A 14,940-nucleotide genomic window follows, 5' to 3' on the forward strand; every position below is an offset into this window, starting at 1 on the left:
ATTCCTTTTCCACAATCCAACCGATCGATCATTTCAATTGCCAATTTTCCATAATATCCATGCAATTGTATCTAAATTAAAAATATAATTTTTTTTCCATTCTTCTGTGAATACACCATATCTGGGATAATTAACAACGAAGAACGAGGAACGATAGGACTCTCGAGATCGATAAGACTCGTTCTCCCTTTCTTCTTTCGCTCGATCCATCCCTGGCGCGCGTCACCAAGCATCCCCTTCCGTTGCTTGCGCCTATTTCTTCCGCCGTGTCGTTGATGGTTCTCGAGAGGGCCGCCCCGGGGGCGTATTTTCGCAATGGCGACGAGGGGGCGCAGACACGACGAGGAATCCGAGGCATTGTGTGAACGGGACTTTACGGCCGGCCCGTTTATGGTACACGCGGCAGACACACAGACGGGGGCGAAACACCAGGAGGAATTATCGTTGTCGGCGGACCCTCGTAATTCCGGGATGAACATTGAGGAAAACAAGACCTTCGCGCCCTGCTGATAGCGGATACAATTAACTCCGACGCTGATTATGCGATGCAAGATCAACAGGGGTGGGGAGGGTAAGCCACTTGTCGATACGAAAACGTGTGATTCTATCAATTTCTTTTATATCCTGTCTCCTTCTTTCTCTTATATAATATTTGCCAATTCTGTATTTTTGATTGGGATTTGATGATATAGGATAAAGTTGGAATATTCGAAGCGAAGAGTAATTTTAAATGGATCAAGAATAGATAAAAACGGGTTTGGAAAGAAAAATATAGATGTAATAAAATTACAAATTATTGCTGGTAAAAGTGTATCCCTCTCAGTTTCCAAGACGGCACGGTTAATTTCGCGAAACTAGCGTGTGTAAACAGCTAGTAGAGAGAGAAAAAAGGTAAGTAAAAGAAACGTGAATGATGTGATTAAAGAGATCCGCCGACATTCAACCGCAAATCCGCGCGATTAAAGTTGGATAGTAGACGGTAATCATTAATTCGAACCACTTAGGTCTCGCCTTAATATAGCCTGTAATTTCAGAAAGGAGAAACTTTCAGATCACCAACGAGATTTCACCGATCCGGAAAGAGAGTACAGAAATTTCCACGATCCGCTTGCCAAAGGCGTTTCTCAAACGACGTGCAAGCGGAGGGGTTGTTTCCATCATTTTTCGATCCGAGTTCGTTAACGCTCCTCGCGTTTCAATAATACTTTTCCCTTCTTCTCTTTTTTTTTTTTTACCCCACGTAGATTAAATCGTACGCCACGCAAAACAAAATTCATCCGATTTTAGAAAAATATTCTCCGTCGAGGGAAAAATCTCACGACTACGGATCATGCGTTCGAATATTCAAACTTGTTGAAACGGAAGAAAATTCTGAACGATCGATCATCCAAAAGTAAGCTTTTATATACATTCTTCAACACAACTGCAACATTTCTTCAGATCCATTTTTCCCCACCGTCAGAAGAGAAACGAATTTGGAGGAAAGACGCGCTGAGAAAAGAAGAAACGAATCAAGGGGGAGGAAAAGAAAGAAAGGGGTGAACCTCTCAACGATTCCCAGAGGTGTTCTTTCCACCCTCCCTCGTTGATAGCGGGCATAATGCTAACACCGATAAAAGTGCGAAACGTCGCGCATAAAAAGCTCCCCCTTACATAAATACGCCCTCCTCCCTCCCCTGGGATGTCTCGGGAGCCGCGCTCCCCCGAGATTAATTAAATGTAAATACCCTAAACCCCGGCTTATCGCTCATGATTCAGAATACGCGGCGAGAGATCATATAAAAACGAGCGTTCAAAGACGCGGAGCCGCCAACAAATTGCCTCGATCGATACCCTCGACACCCTCTCCCTTTCCCCCGAAGTTAAATTCCCAAGGAGAATCCTCCCCCTAGAGAAGGGTTCATAAGAGATGGAAAACGTCGAACATGAGCGTGTTTCCATGCGCTCCTCTTCCTTACTCTTGGCATCTGCACGCCAACTTGGCACGACGCGCTAAACGGGACGCGACACGCGTAATAGTTTTATAGTTTCCTCCCGGAGTGGAGTGCCTCTTCTCTTCTCTTCTCGCAGGAAGTAAGGAGGAGCAGTCGCGACAAGAGGGAAGAGGAGAATATAAAGGAGGGGGTGGAAAACGAGTCGTAAAAGTGGTACGGCTGATAAAAGCTAGTCCCGCAAATGTTGCTCCGACAACGGGAGTTCGTGAAACCACGGCAAGTATCAACGGGAGTGCTTAAATCCACGATAATAGTGGAGGGGTGAGAGAAAGGGAGAGTGTGGCGAGTCTCTTGGACCGGTTAACGACCGCTCCTTAAGGGGGTGTGGGTTTTAGCGCGCGAAATTTAAGTGGCCGTTCTCCACGAGCGGCTCTTTCTTCGCGGCGAGAGTCGAAGCGTCTGAAAGGTTGATGGTGGTGGTGGCTCTCCTTAAAGGAGGAGGGGAGGAAATAATGCCTGATAAAAATTCATGGCCCGTTCGAGTTATTATCTCTCTCTCTCTCTCCCCAGACGATCTTTCGATATTGGCGTGTTAATGACCCCGAGGAAAGGGTAATTCCAGCGGAGTGGAAGAGGAGAGGAGTTGTTACAGCGTTAACTCATCCGCGTAATTCTCTTTCTCTCTTTCCTTCCCTCCGCCACCCTTTTTTCTCCCTTTTTCACCCGCACTCGAGGTGTAGGCTCTCGAGTACGTTACCCTCGTGGAAAAGTGCCAACTCGTTGTTCTTAATTATAGTCTGTTCGAGACCGCCGGGGGCCGTGTTTGCTTAGGGCCGGTGAATACGCGATGGGTCGCCGCGAAAAGCAACACGCTTTTTCGCACGAGAAACCAGCCTACAATTGAACTTGAGAAAAGAAAATACACCTAAAAGAAATTGTGTAAACAATTATACATTATATATCATTCAGAATAGAACGAAGAGGATAATAAAGGAACGATATCTTATCAAATAATGGCCAAAAATCCGCAATAATATAACATCCCCGAGACAAGTGTCGTGGCGCGGAAGAAGAGGAGGAAAGGAACTCTCTTTTCACTCGAAAACAGAATTGGTAATGGCATCCTATTCAAAAGAGATCGGCAGAGGGGAGGGTAGATGCACGACAGAGGCAGCCAGCCATTTGCGGAAGAACGAACGAGGCTGAAGGGGGGGGAGGGAGAGGAAGGCGAAGAAAGTCGAGACTCAATTCGTGCGGTATTTCCAGTCAGGCAAACTCGAGTTGCTCCGGATAAAACCTTCTTCCTCCTCCTCGGTCGCGTCGTCTCCGAGTAACCATCCTTCCTATCCCCGCGAGCAAAAGAAAAAAGGAAAAAAAAAAAGGAGGAGGAGCAGCGACTGGGATAGATAGGGGAGAGAGGACACGAGGTTGGTACACGTATACACACGGGGGCAAAGGGAAGGGAAGAGAAGAGAAGAGAAGAGAAACGGGATCGAAGCCGGTGCCGGTTGAAAGGACTTATCGTGTTGAGAGATCGCGAGCATGGAGGAGGAGGAGGAGGAGGACGTTGTATCGGGTACATCGGAGCCCCCATCGGTATTGCAGATCCCTGCGCTGAAAGAGGCCACAACGTACAGCCTCGAAGGCGCACCGGGGGCGCCGCATAGGAATGGCCATAATACCCTCCTCTCCTCTCCTCTCTCGCTCTTCCCTCTCGAAACGGGACGGAGAAAAAGGATGTAGAGACGTACAAACGGTAGAAGGGGTACGACATTTCTGCGTACACACATATATATATATATTTTATCGTGCACATATTGCGACTCGTTCTTCAAGCCGCACAACGCACACGTATCTACGCCCCCCTTTTTACACGAACCGTGGAACGGAGAGACGCGGAGATACATGGGATCGAAGTTACACACGGATGCGGCGAGGAGGAGGAAGAAGAAGACGCGGGGGAGGAGAAGAACGGGTGGGCAGGGAATAGAAATGAGAGTAGCAACACGAAGGGAGGGGGGACAAAACATGTGTGTGCGTGGAGAGGTCGGCGCGGTGGCACAGAGAGGCTCGATTTTTCCGATAGCGAATTTTGCTCTTCGTTTTTCCTCCCCCTTCTTTCTCTTTCTCTGTCCCACGCGCACCCTCTCATCACCGATTCACCCTATCTCCCGTCGGCGACGCGCACCACGTTTTCCCCGGCGTACCATTCATTCCTCCGCCCCCGCACTCTTTCAACCACCTCTTTCCCCCTTCCTCTTTTCCCTCCTCCTCCCCGTAACAACGTTCTCTCTCGATCTCCGTCCGCTCGCCTCCGTCTCCTCCGCGCTGTATAATATACAGCGCGCGTGGTAGGCGAGCGGGCCCAGGCGACCAAACCGGTGGTGCCGCTGCAGACACAATAAAAACGTGGAAAAAGCGATGGCCAACGTACACGCGGACGGACGTGAAGGGAAAGAGGCAGTGTGCGAGCGTGTATTAGGTTACCCTTACGGTAAGCGGGACAGAAGGATCGCGCCGGTCCACGGTTTTCAGAGGAGTTATTCATGAAGCACCTGACGAGATTCCACGACCGCGATTCCTTTTTTTTCTCTCCCTCTTTCTCTTCGCTACCAGCAGCACGGAGGAGGGACAAAGGAATCCTAGATTTACCTAGAACCTACCTAGTGAAGGCTTTGTAATCTCGTTATATGAAAAAAGGATCCTCCTATTCGAATACCGAAAATCGTTACGAATAAATCGTTCCGTTCGATAAGCCTTCGATTTTAAATAAACGAACGGCGGCAAATTTCGAGCGCGCCAATTCCGCGCGGGATTGGGAGGGTAGCATTAAATCGGGGAAAAATCGCGATACACGAGATCGCGGCGCAACGCGTGAAATCCGCGCAGGAAGGAAATTAGTAGAGAAAATACGAGCGCGGAGGGTGGGTGAGGGCGGGCAGGGGCCACGTTCGTATCGACCGGTTCGACGAGTATTTTGCAACGCTTTTTCGCGGATGTACTCGTTAAACCGATAAATGAATAATGAGCAGACTATACGGGGTTGAACACGACGCGAGCCGGTAGGCGGGGTGGGATGAAAAAGATGGGCGGGGGCGGCGGCGGCGGGCGCAACGAGTCGAACGCAAAACAACGAAATCGAATCACTCTCGGTGGCCGCCGGTACTTTTCATGCGTGAATTTTCCGACTGCTCGACACGTATTGCAGCTGCGGAATCGCCGGTAATAGCTTTAGCAGAATCGAGAGTAATGCCCGAAAACATTTACAATACGCGTCGCTTGCCGCGAATAAAAACGCGGTGATCGTTTAGCGGCGATAATACGCGCCGCGCGTACAACGCCAACAACAACAACAACAACAACAACAACAACAAGAACGACGACGAACCCGACGTAACAGCGGCGTTGGATAAATGGGGGAAAGGAAAAAACAACAAACGGAGGAAAGGGGGTGGGTGGGAAAAAGTGGGATATGATCGAGCGAAAATTCGAGCGAAAATTCGAGCGGGGTGATCCGAATATGGTCTATCGAGCGATGGAATATTGTCGTCGGTTGTTGTTGTTGTATCCCAATTGCTGCTCACGTGTTGTAATTTGACGATATTAATGATGCGAGTGGCAAACGATCGCGATCTATTCGAATATTATTCGATCGATTTTTCTACAAATTCGCCAGGCTTGGAGCCAGAATGCAACTGTTCACGAAATAAATATATTAATCGCGAATAATACGCATATTCCGTACACTCTGTAAATTTTTGTACGTAAATGCATAAATATTCGATCTAATTATAATTGATTTAACATCGCGTGATTTTGCTCTGCCTGGATCGATCAATTTAACGATTAAATTCGTTTTCGACTTTCCATCTAGAAATTCGATTGTCAAAATAATTCGTGCGCCAAGCTTATTAAGACGCGAAACGACAGTTTCACGCGCAACATCTCGTTCACGGCCGTGCGCATTCCCTTTTAACGAGGGAAGCGGGCGCGTAGTAATCCATCCATCGTGCGGCATCGATGCGAAACCAGTGATTCGAGACGACAATTATCGTACAGGTATATAACAGGAAAACGTAACAGGTCGACTGCGGTCTGATGGATGATGATGATGACGGTAATTGTCGGGAATTACCCGACGTTAATTACATCCAGGGCGAAATCGAGCGCGTTTACACCGCCATTCGCAGACACTTGCCAGACTGACCGACCGGCCGACCGCGTTAATACACGCCCGATAAATTCGATTCGAAACGTCACCGCGTATCCCGTCCAGATATTTTACCCTCTCGCGTCGTCAGAGTTGTTACTCATCTCTATGTCCTTCGACCCCTTTATATATACTTTTCATTCCCCTTTTCCTTCCTTTTTGCATTCACTCCTCTCTCTCTCTCCTTTTCACGAGTTTTTCATTCGGTCGAAGTCTCGTCACAAACGCGGACGATTAATCATTTCTCGATCGAACGTGTGTGTGTGTATATATATATATATATAGGGAATCCATGGTGAAAGGGTCGGTTTTGATTTTACAAACGCGATCGAGCGTGAAATTGTGGCGTAGAAATACGATCGTGTAAACAGCATCTGACGGCCGTCCAACGTTTTACAATGAATATCGGCGGGGATAATTCCGATGTAACCGGTTCGCAGCGCTGTGAAAACGTTCGATTTCGCGGCGGATACGAGCCGAATCCACGGGGCCCTCTCTCCTCCTACTCTGCTTCGTCGAATGTCGAGAGTGGAAATTCGATCGTTCGACCCGATTCATCACGGCCGGGACGAATCGAGAAGACGGACATGAGCGATTCCTCACGGCCTTGTTCCACTTTGCCTGGCCGAAATAAAGCTCGAGCGTAAATCTCTCGCAGGAATTTATCGGCGACGGGAAGGGAAAGAAAAAAAATCCTGCCCACTTGTCTTTCCACGGGAGTCGTGTATCCCTCTCGCTATAAAACTTGAAGCTTCTTTTTCTCCTCGTTCGCGTTATTAAGAGATTCGAAGAATACGTATCTTTATTTTTTTTATGTACAATTAGAATAACCGAAATTTTATAAGAAACGTGAGTGAGTAAAAGCTATGAATTTAAATAGTAATTGTGCTCGAAAGATGTAAAAACAAGATTTTATACACATAATTACATACAGTTTCATTCGATCAATATTCTTCCCTGTCTAAATAGATTGATAGATAGATAGATAGATTGATAATCTCGAATTTTCACGGTTGTTCCTCATCTTTCCGTACGTTTTTCCCCAACCGACGCGAATTCCAAGGGGGTTGCATCCGGTTGAAGGGGCACGGAAAGGGAAAGAGAAAGAAGAGCGCCGGAAGCGGAGGAAATAAGCGGGGAGGCAGGCTGCTAAATATTCAATAAACGCGAGCATTATTCCTGGCACGTCGACGCGAAAGCTGGTTCCACGGAAGAGTGGAGAGTGAAGAGGTAACGCGAGAAAAATCGCGAGCAATGCGGGCGAGCGGGCGAATGGGTTTAAAGGTGGTCTCGGAAGAAACTCGGATGGAAGAGGAGTTATTTATCCTCTCGTGAAAATCGAGATTCTTCAATGAAGCTGGAAGAAACTCTTTTCCCTTTCCTTTCTCGCGTTTACAAAAATACCATCGAACAGAGATTTAAAATAAAAATACACGTATTTTATATATATATATATATATACATTATTAATCCTGTAACTCTATTTGTCGTCTCAACTAATATCACCGTAATCAATTAAGTTGCTACGATGAAAGCATCTCTCTCCTGAACACGTGATCGTCGCAGATTACTCTCCACCCCTCCATTACACTATTTTCGTGAACACGATCCTCGATTTTCGACTCGATAAATTTTCATGGCCGCTCCTCCGTAAACGAATCGTCTATATATATATATATATATATATATAAAAACGACGGACAACATCAATCGACCACATTAACGTCAGGGAACGCCGCAAAAGCGAGCACGAAAACGAAGCGGCGTTCCGCTTTTGGTCCACTAACGCTCGAATCGTTTTTTCCTTCGAAGAGGAGAAAGAGGAGGAGGAGAGGCGAGACGAGGAAAGGAGGGGAGAGGTTGTGCTGGAAGGAGAGAAAAATCGGGATATTTACAATGGCGGTCACGATCGAGCTACGAGAAAACGGGAAATTCAAATCGGCCGATCGCCGCGATGAATATGGATGTCGGCTGGGATGGGGGAGGAGGGGGCAAGAAAAACACGGCGGGGAGAGATCTTTGTGATGCAAATCCCGCGACAGTACTTTTTCTTTATTAATATCGAGAATGTGTTTTTTTCGACGGGGGTGCATCGCATTGAACGGGGGAGGGGAAAGAGGAATGGGAGGAGGAGACCTCTCTTTCCTCCCCTCTTCAGCTCCGGGTTAATTCTCGATATCAAACGAACCACTTCCAATCCTATTCCTGTCTGTTTACACGGCAAACAGATCGGTCTGGGGCCATTAACAGGCACCCGGGAAAGTATTATGCGAGAGGGAAAGAGAGAGAGATATCCTCCGCGGCAACCTTGCGCCATTTTTCTTTCCGCTCTTACGATAAATCCCGTTAAGATACGGTCAAAGAAGTGACGTAATCTGTGAGCACTGTCAAAGGGACTCGTGAGAAATGTAATTTTTCCGTGCAAACAGTGAAATGTGACGCGAAGAAACGGGCGATGATGGGACGGCGATATAACCGCGAACTCATAGTACTCCGATATCGGACTATTTCGAGTATTAGAGAGGGAAAAAAAATTTGTGGAACGACCCAGATGACTCCGGTTGACAGATCGGGGTTGTTTTTGAAGAATTTCGAAGAATTGTGCTCGAACAAAGATCCAAGATATTTGAAACACGTTCAAATAAACGTCATACATAATTGCAACATAAATTGATCAAAATTAATCATCGATATCCTGGTTATTTAAATTATCATCGAAAAACCTTTATCAAACAACATTCTATTATATTGTATTCTTCAAAAAAGCCTCCAAATATATCCTCATACTATATTCCAATATATAAAAAAGAAATATAGGGTTCCACGAAGGGTTAAATCAATCTCACCGGATTAATCGAATCTATCCATTCGTTCGCGCAATACAGAAGAAGCGCATCCACTCTTCGGAGGGGCGCGGCAAACGCGCTCAATAATTCGTAATAAAGGGCTCGACCGGTGCTCCTCCACCACCCTTCCCCCTCTTCGCTTTTTCTTCGTCCAAAGAAAGAAACCGCCGTCCCTTTCCCTCGTGCAATTTGCATGTTATTACCTTGTTTACATATTTATTCAATAGGGCAGGATCCCCCCAGGGGGGGAGAGAGATCGTCCCCAATCCCTCCCTTTAATTTCGGATTAAGGGTCACGCGCGAAACCACCGAGGCGAGCGATTAGTAAGTCGGGGCACGGATATTGGCCGTTCCTTCGTACGTACGTACGTCGTAAGCGCTCGCGCCATGAATGAAAACATAAATTTCGACGAAGGCACGGCCGGGCTCTATCGCGCGTTAAGTCAACGAAGTAATTACTATACCCGGTGCTATCGGTGCACGTGCGTGTAAAACAGGTGCACGCGAGCGTAATCTCAACGCAGGTGAGCAGGGGACGACTCGTGCACGCGTGTGAGTATATTCGAGAGGGTACAGGGTGTTTCAGTAACGTATAACCTTCTGAAACGTATCCGTTCGATGCAATTTTTCCACAATTTTTTTAATTTCCAATAATCGTTTACCATTTTGATCAAAAAATAAATTATTCAATTAAAAATTATTTTTTATATTATATATATATTTACACAGGTATTAAAATCCTCGATGTTGAGGAGGATTTGATACGTTTCGAACATCGATCTTTATTACTTTGACTCGTTTATGAGAGAGTCGAAGAAGTTTAAGAAGAATTAATTATGACGGGAGAATGGAAAAATTGTGGGCCTGCCGCGCGTGAAACAGCGTGTAGACGCGCGTGAATGCACGATTGGCGGTATCCATCCACGCGGTTCGATGATACTGATTTGAAATTCAAATGAAGACGATGGGAAGGGCTTACCTGTTTATGCATTTCCACGTTCAGCCCGTAGGACATCTCGTAATACTGAAAGAATAAAAGAAAAGGAAAAGATGTATTTGGACGTGAGAGAGAAGTGTGAAGAGGCGTGCGCGGGCGAGCCGATATATCGAGAGGAAGGAGATACAAGCGTTAAACAGGCCGCGCGTGAAATCGTTTCCCGTAATCTTGTCTCTCGTCCACGCGCACGCCTTACGATCCACGTGAATGATGATAGTTATCAATCGCAAGAAAAATAAAAAATTGACAACTTCTTGCTTCACGCTCATCTTATCATTCAATTAAACGGATCGTATTTAATTTTTCTTCATTTTTAATCTCTCGGATGAATATTAATTGTAACAAAACGCGTTGTCTTTTGTTTCTCTTTCGCTGCTTTTTCCAAGACCAATCCACTTTGACCACGAAAAAATGAATTATTCCTGTCTTATTTCTTTTCTTTTCTTATTTTTGAACAACTCTTAGGCAAGGACGAAAAGAAACAAATTATCGATTTCTAGAAGGAGAACCATCGAATCTAGAATACAAATGCGAAAGATCGCAATCGTGAAAATTTAAAATGCGACACAGACGCATCGATCCGCCGAAAAACACGCTCAAAGCTCGTTCCTACGTAATACGTGATATATATCGAAGGAAAGAAAAAAAAGAAGAAGAAGAAAAAACCTCGTGATCCCGATCCAAGCCGATCGAGATAAAGGGAATTTGTGCCAGAAGTCCGCCGATAAATAATTTCGCTGGCGTGCACCAGCGACCCGAACGGAAAAAAAATGGGAGGGGAAAAGAAAGGAAGAGGAAAAAAAAAAAAAAGTGGTCGAGAAGGCATTCTGGTCTCCTCCTCCGATCGAATATATATTCAGCTGCTTCAACTTATTATGCAACGCGTGATTCAATTGCACGATCCACCGGACGACGAGTAGAGCCGCCGCCACGATCCGATCTCGACGATCGATCTTCCTCCGAGCTAATGGAACCTCCACTTTGTATTAAACGCGGCCCCTTATATAACTACTACTATCCTCTCCCCTCCCTCTTTTGATATTCGAAAATTCCATCGGTCGGGAGCCGAGAGAGATGGACGTCCACTAGGATCCCCACGTTGAAATATCGCGAAAGGGAAAGTCGAGAAAAGAGAGGGGGGAGGAGAGAGGAATCGAGGAGAAGGAGAGTTGGACGTTAAGCCGAGCGGAAGGATTCCCAAGGGCTAATCGAATTATCGAGTTACCTAAACCGAGATGCTGCTCGAATTCGTAATAACGTCTAAAAGAACCTTTGGAAGAGGGTCTTTAGGGAGAGGGGGAAGGAAGGAGGGGAGGAGGTACACGGCTGCCGAGAGCCGAGATTACATCGATCGAACGAGATTACGAAAAGCGGGCCAAATTGAGCCGTAATGCGAGATCTTGGCCAGGAACCTGGAGGATAAACCGCGTGGAGAAAATGAGAAAAACGACCGTGGAATCGTTTCTTACTCTATATATATATATATATATATATAGTCGGCTAAACGATTGTGAGCGTGTGTACGCGTATAATCGCGTGTGCACGCGTGTCCCGTGCGTGTACGCGACCGTCCAAGACCGGTTTCTCGTAACATCGTATCTACATCGTGTGTACAAGATCCCGGCTCGGGTATGCTTTAACTAATTCACCTACCGGACAGTGGTTCTCCGTTCCTGTGTAATTCGATAGATTGGAGAGAAAAAAAATTGTTTTTTAAATCGAAGCAAGAGAAAGGTGTGCGTCTCTTTGCGTTTTTCCTTTTAATCTTCACGCGTTGAATATAACAAATAAAAAGAATTGTGTCCCGGAAACGATAGTCTCGTTTATTGAGAACGAATCGAATCGAATTTTAATAGTTTTGGATTCTAGTTTGTTGAAAGTTTCAATTGGTTGGAAATCGAGGTTTCCTTTTAAAAAGTTAAAAATTGGAATGATAAAGTGGTGGTATGTTTCTCTTTCGTACGCGATATTCTTTTTCTTTCTTCAACCGCGGAGATTTTTTTTATTTCGCCGGCTAATATCTGTATAAAAGTGGCCGCTTTGGGGAGAAAAGGTAGAAAAGTTTGAAAGCCCGAGAATCCGTGAAAATATCCGTATACAGAAGTAAACAGCTTCGAACATCGTTTCCCTCGATATGCATCTTTGAACGGTTACACGGCAGGAAAGCACCACTTTGGGATCCACATTTTTCTCTCCCCACGGTAATCAGAATACGTTCCTACAGTTTGGCCAACCGTTCGAAAAATTCCCTACACGAGGCTTCTTCTCTCGAATCCCTGAAACGTATTATTCATGTACAACCGATTGTTGAAATTGTCGAAACTCTGAGCGAGCGTTGAAGAAGAAAGAAAGAAAGAAAGAAAGGAAAATGATTCGATGAAACGATTTAAATTTTCGATCAAATTAATGGACACTTGTGTGTCGATCAACGAGAAAGAATATTCGTTATAAAAGATCGAGGGACGCCATTTTACGAAAGGATTGAAACGTGACAAAGTTGCATACAGCACGTATATATTTGTCCATCCTCGAACTCTCTATTTAGCGGACCACTCGGTCTTCCATCCCCTCAATTATGACTCATCTTACGACTCGCGTTTCTGAGTCATCGTACCGGCGGAAGAACGTCAATGGGACGTGCGTGGCGAACAAAAAGAAATTTCGTTTCACATCAGTGACAATTTTGGAGAGAATTCGATGGACAAAGGGAATGAAAGAAAGAAACAGTACCGTTTTAAAGAGACAATAATAATAACAATAAAATCCGATATCTAAGAGTATTCAAACTTATATATATATATATATAAAAGAATTAAAAGATGATTCTTTTGATAAAATGACGTTGAATTATATAATTTTTATTCATCCATATATATAACTCTTAACCCAAAATTTAATCTTCGTATCCCGATTTCGACAATTTCGATCCTCCTATATAAAATATAAAATTGAACACCGGTTTCAAAAACAGAAGAGAAATAAACGAGAAAATTGTGGAATAAAGAAAACGCTCCATTCGAATTAAAAATTACGAGATGGAAAAGAGAAAGAGAGAGAAAGAGAGAAAAGAAACCGCGCCACGGAAGATCGTCTCTCGTGGCGATTTTCTCGACGGAGCAATTACCCTTTAATTAATAGACTTGTCCCCGTTGAGAAACGTTCTCGGAGGTCAGGATATCTTAATTATCCCGAGGCTGGAAACGTAACTCGCGTTTAACACGTACACAGGGCGAGGAAGGGTGATGGTTGTTGCTGTTGTTGTTCCGGGAGGGTGTGTCGACTCGATTCGAGATGATAAAACGGTGGCGCGGCAATAAACGTCGTTCAGCCATTAAACTCGCCCGAATTCGGCGGTGCTCGCGGCGCCCACCCACACACACGCACGCATACCCTTCCTATTTCCACGATCGCGCCACCCCCTTCTCTCCACTCCCATTCTATCCACTCGCCGACCGTTCGTTTGCATTTTCAAATTGAACCGGCTTTACGCCGCTATCCCACAGTTTTATGCCGCATCATCGTGTCCACATTATCGAGTTAAGCCCGTCCGGGAAATTCAATCTGCGACGATCTCCGCGACGGGCGGAATTTGCAACCGAGTCGCCGAAACAGCGGTCGAAACTCGCGCCTCGTGGAAAGGGGACGTGGAAAAGGGGATATTATTCGATTTCGGGGAATGGGAGAGAAGAGAAGAGGAGAGGAGGGATTCGTGTTTCGCGCGTATCCTTTATTTAAAGAGGGAAAAAAGGGGGGAGGGGAGAAAAAAGATATACAGGGAGAAACGAACCGAGAAAACTATATATATATAGGGTCCTGGATAGAGATGAAAACCCCTCGAATCGTCGCATAATCCCTTTGGAAACTCCCGTGGAAACGAGTCATGACGCTTTCATTCTCGAATAAACGACCGATATCGATCGCGATCGATATCTCCGCTGTGACGAGATACGCAAGACTAATGGACCCTCGGCTTTCTCTCCGCCGCACACCCTGTTGTCCCGTCCCTTTCACGAACCCTTATCCCCCTTTTTATCTCCCATCCTCCCTTCCGATGGAAGATCGTGGCCCCTGTTGGACGACTCACCCACCCCACTCGCAACAAAGCATCCGCCGCTCTTCTTCGCTGCCCCTTTCTCTCTCTCTCTCCCTCTGCTCTTTCACCTTTACCTGTTCGTCATTGTCCCGACTTGCAAATTTTGCCCTCGATTCGATCTCTCTCTCTCTCTCTCTTCGATTTAATCAAGGAAAACACTCGAAACGCTCGATACACGCACACATTGGACACGATGATCGCATCGAGTATCGCTTTCGAATCTTCGATTCTAAGTCACGATTGCGAGACGTGGCACGGTTTGGATGATTGTTTGAGGGGATTCGTGAGGGGAGATTCTTCGAAATTGTTCGATATCGTGGGAACGGTGGATTATTATGGATAAGAAGAAGAAAGGATGTTAGATAAAGAAAGTTAATTCGAGTCTCTCTAACTGGACACGTTTAATAAAACGTGTTATATAAGTAGAAGTAGTGAATATTTCCTGTCTCGTAATTTACACCGACGGTGATAAATTGCACGAGACATATGTTGGCATAAAACAAATAATGGAATTATTAGATGAAACAGCGTTAATAATCGAATGTAAAAAAAAGACGATAATAACTTGTAATAGAAAGATTATTAAAAAAATTTAATTATTCCCTATTAAGTATAAACACCTTACACTTCCTATTATCCTCTTGATACACAAATTCTAAATTTTTTAGATAGGACTATCCGACTAAACCGATCCAAACTCCATCGATATAAATATACTCTACTTCTCTGCATACAATCAAATACTCCAGAAACCATTTCGTCCAAGGCGATGATCGTACGAAAATTAAATTCTCTCTGTTCAACGCGTCACGCGGACTTTGAAACCGTGGAGAGCTCGAGCAAAGGGGTCCGAAACTCGC

General features: G+C 45.4%; 1 protein-coding gene across 3 annotated transcripts in view; it reads right to left on the bottom strand.

The window, feature by feature from the left end:
• The window catches only part of LOC408890 (protein groucho), a 121,384-nt gene that overhangs the window by 60,403 nt on the left and 46,041 nt on the right, over window positions 1-14,940 (bottom strand). For all 3 annotated transcript variants that reach the window (XM_006565410.3, XM_392421.7, XM_006565411.3), the window contains one exon: window positions 9,970-10,014. In XM_006565410.3, coding sequence (XP_006565473.1) covers window positions 9,970-10,014 — 45 coding nt within the window. The remainder of the gene's footprint in view (window positions 1-9,969; window positions 10,015-14,940) is intronic.

The sequence above is a fragment of the Apis mellifera genome, linkage group LG6, assembly GCF_003254395.2.
Source record: "Apis mellifera strain DH4 linkage group LG6, Amel_HAv3.1, whole genome shotgun sequence".
NCBI classification, from domain to species: Eukaryota; Metazoa; Arthropoda; class Insecta; order Hymenoptera; family Apidae; genus Apis; species Apis mellifera.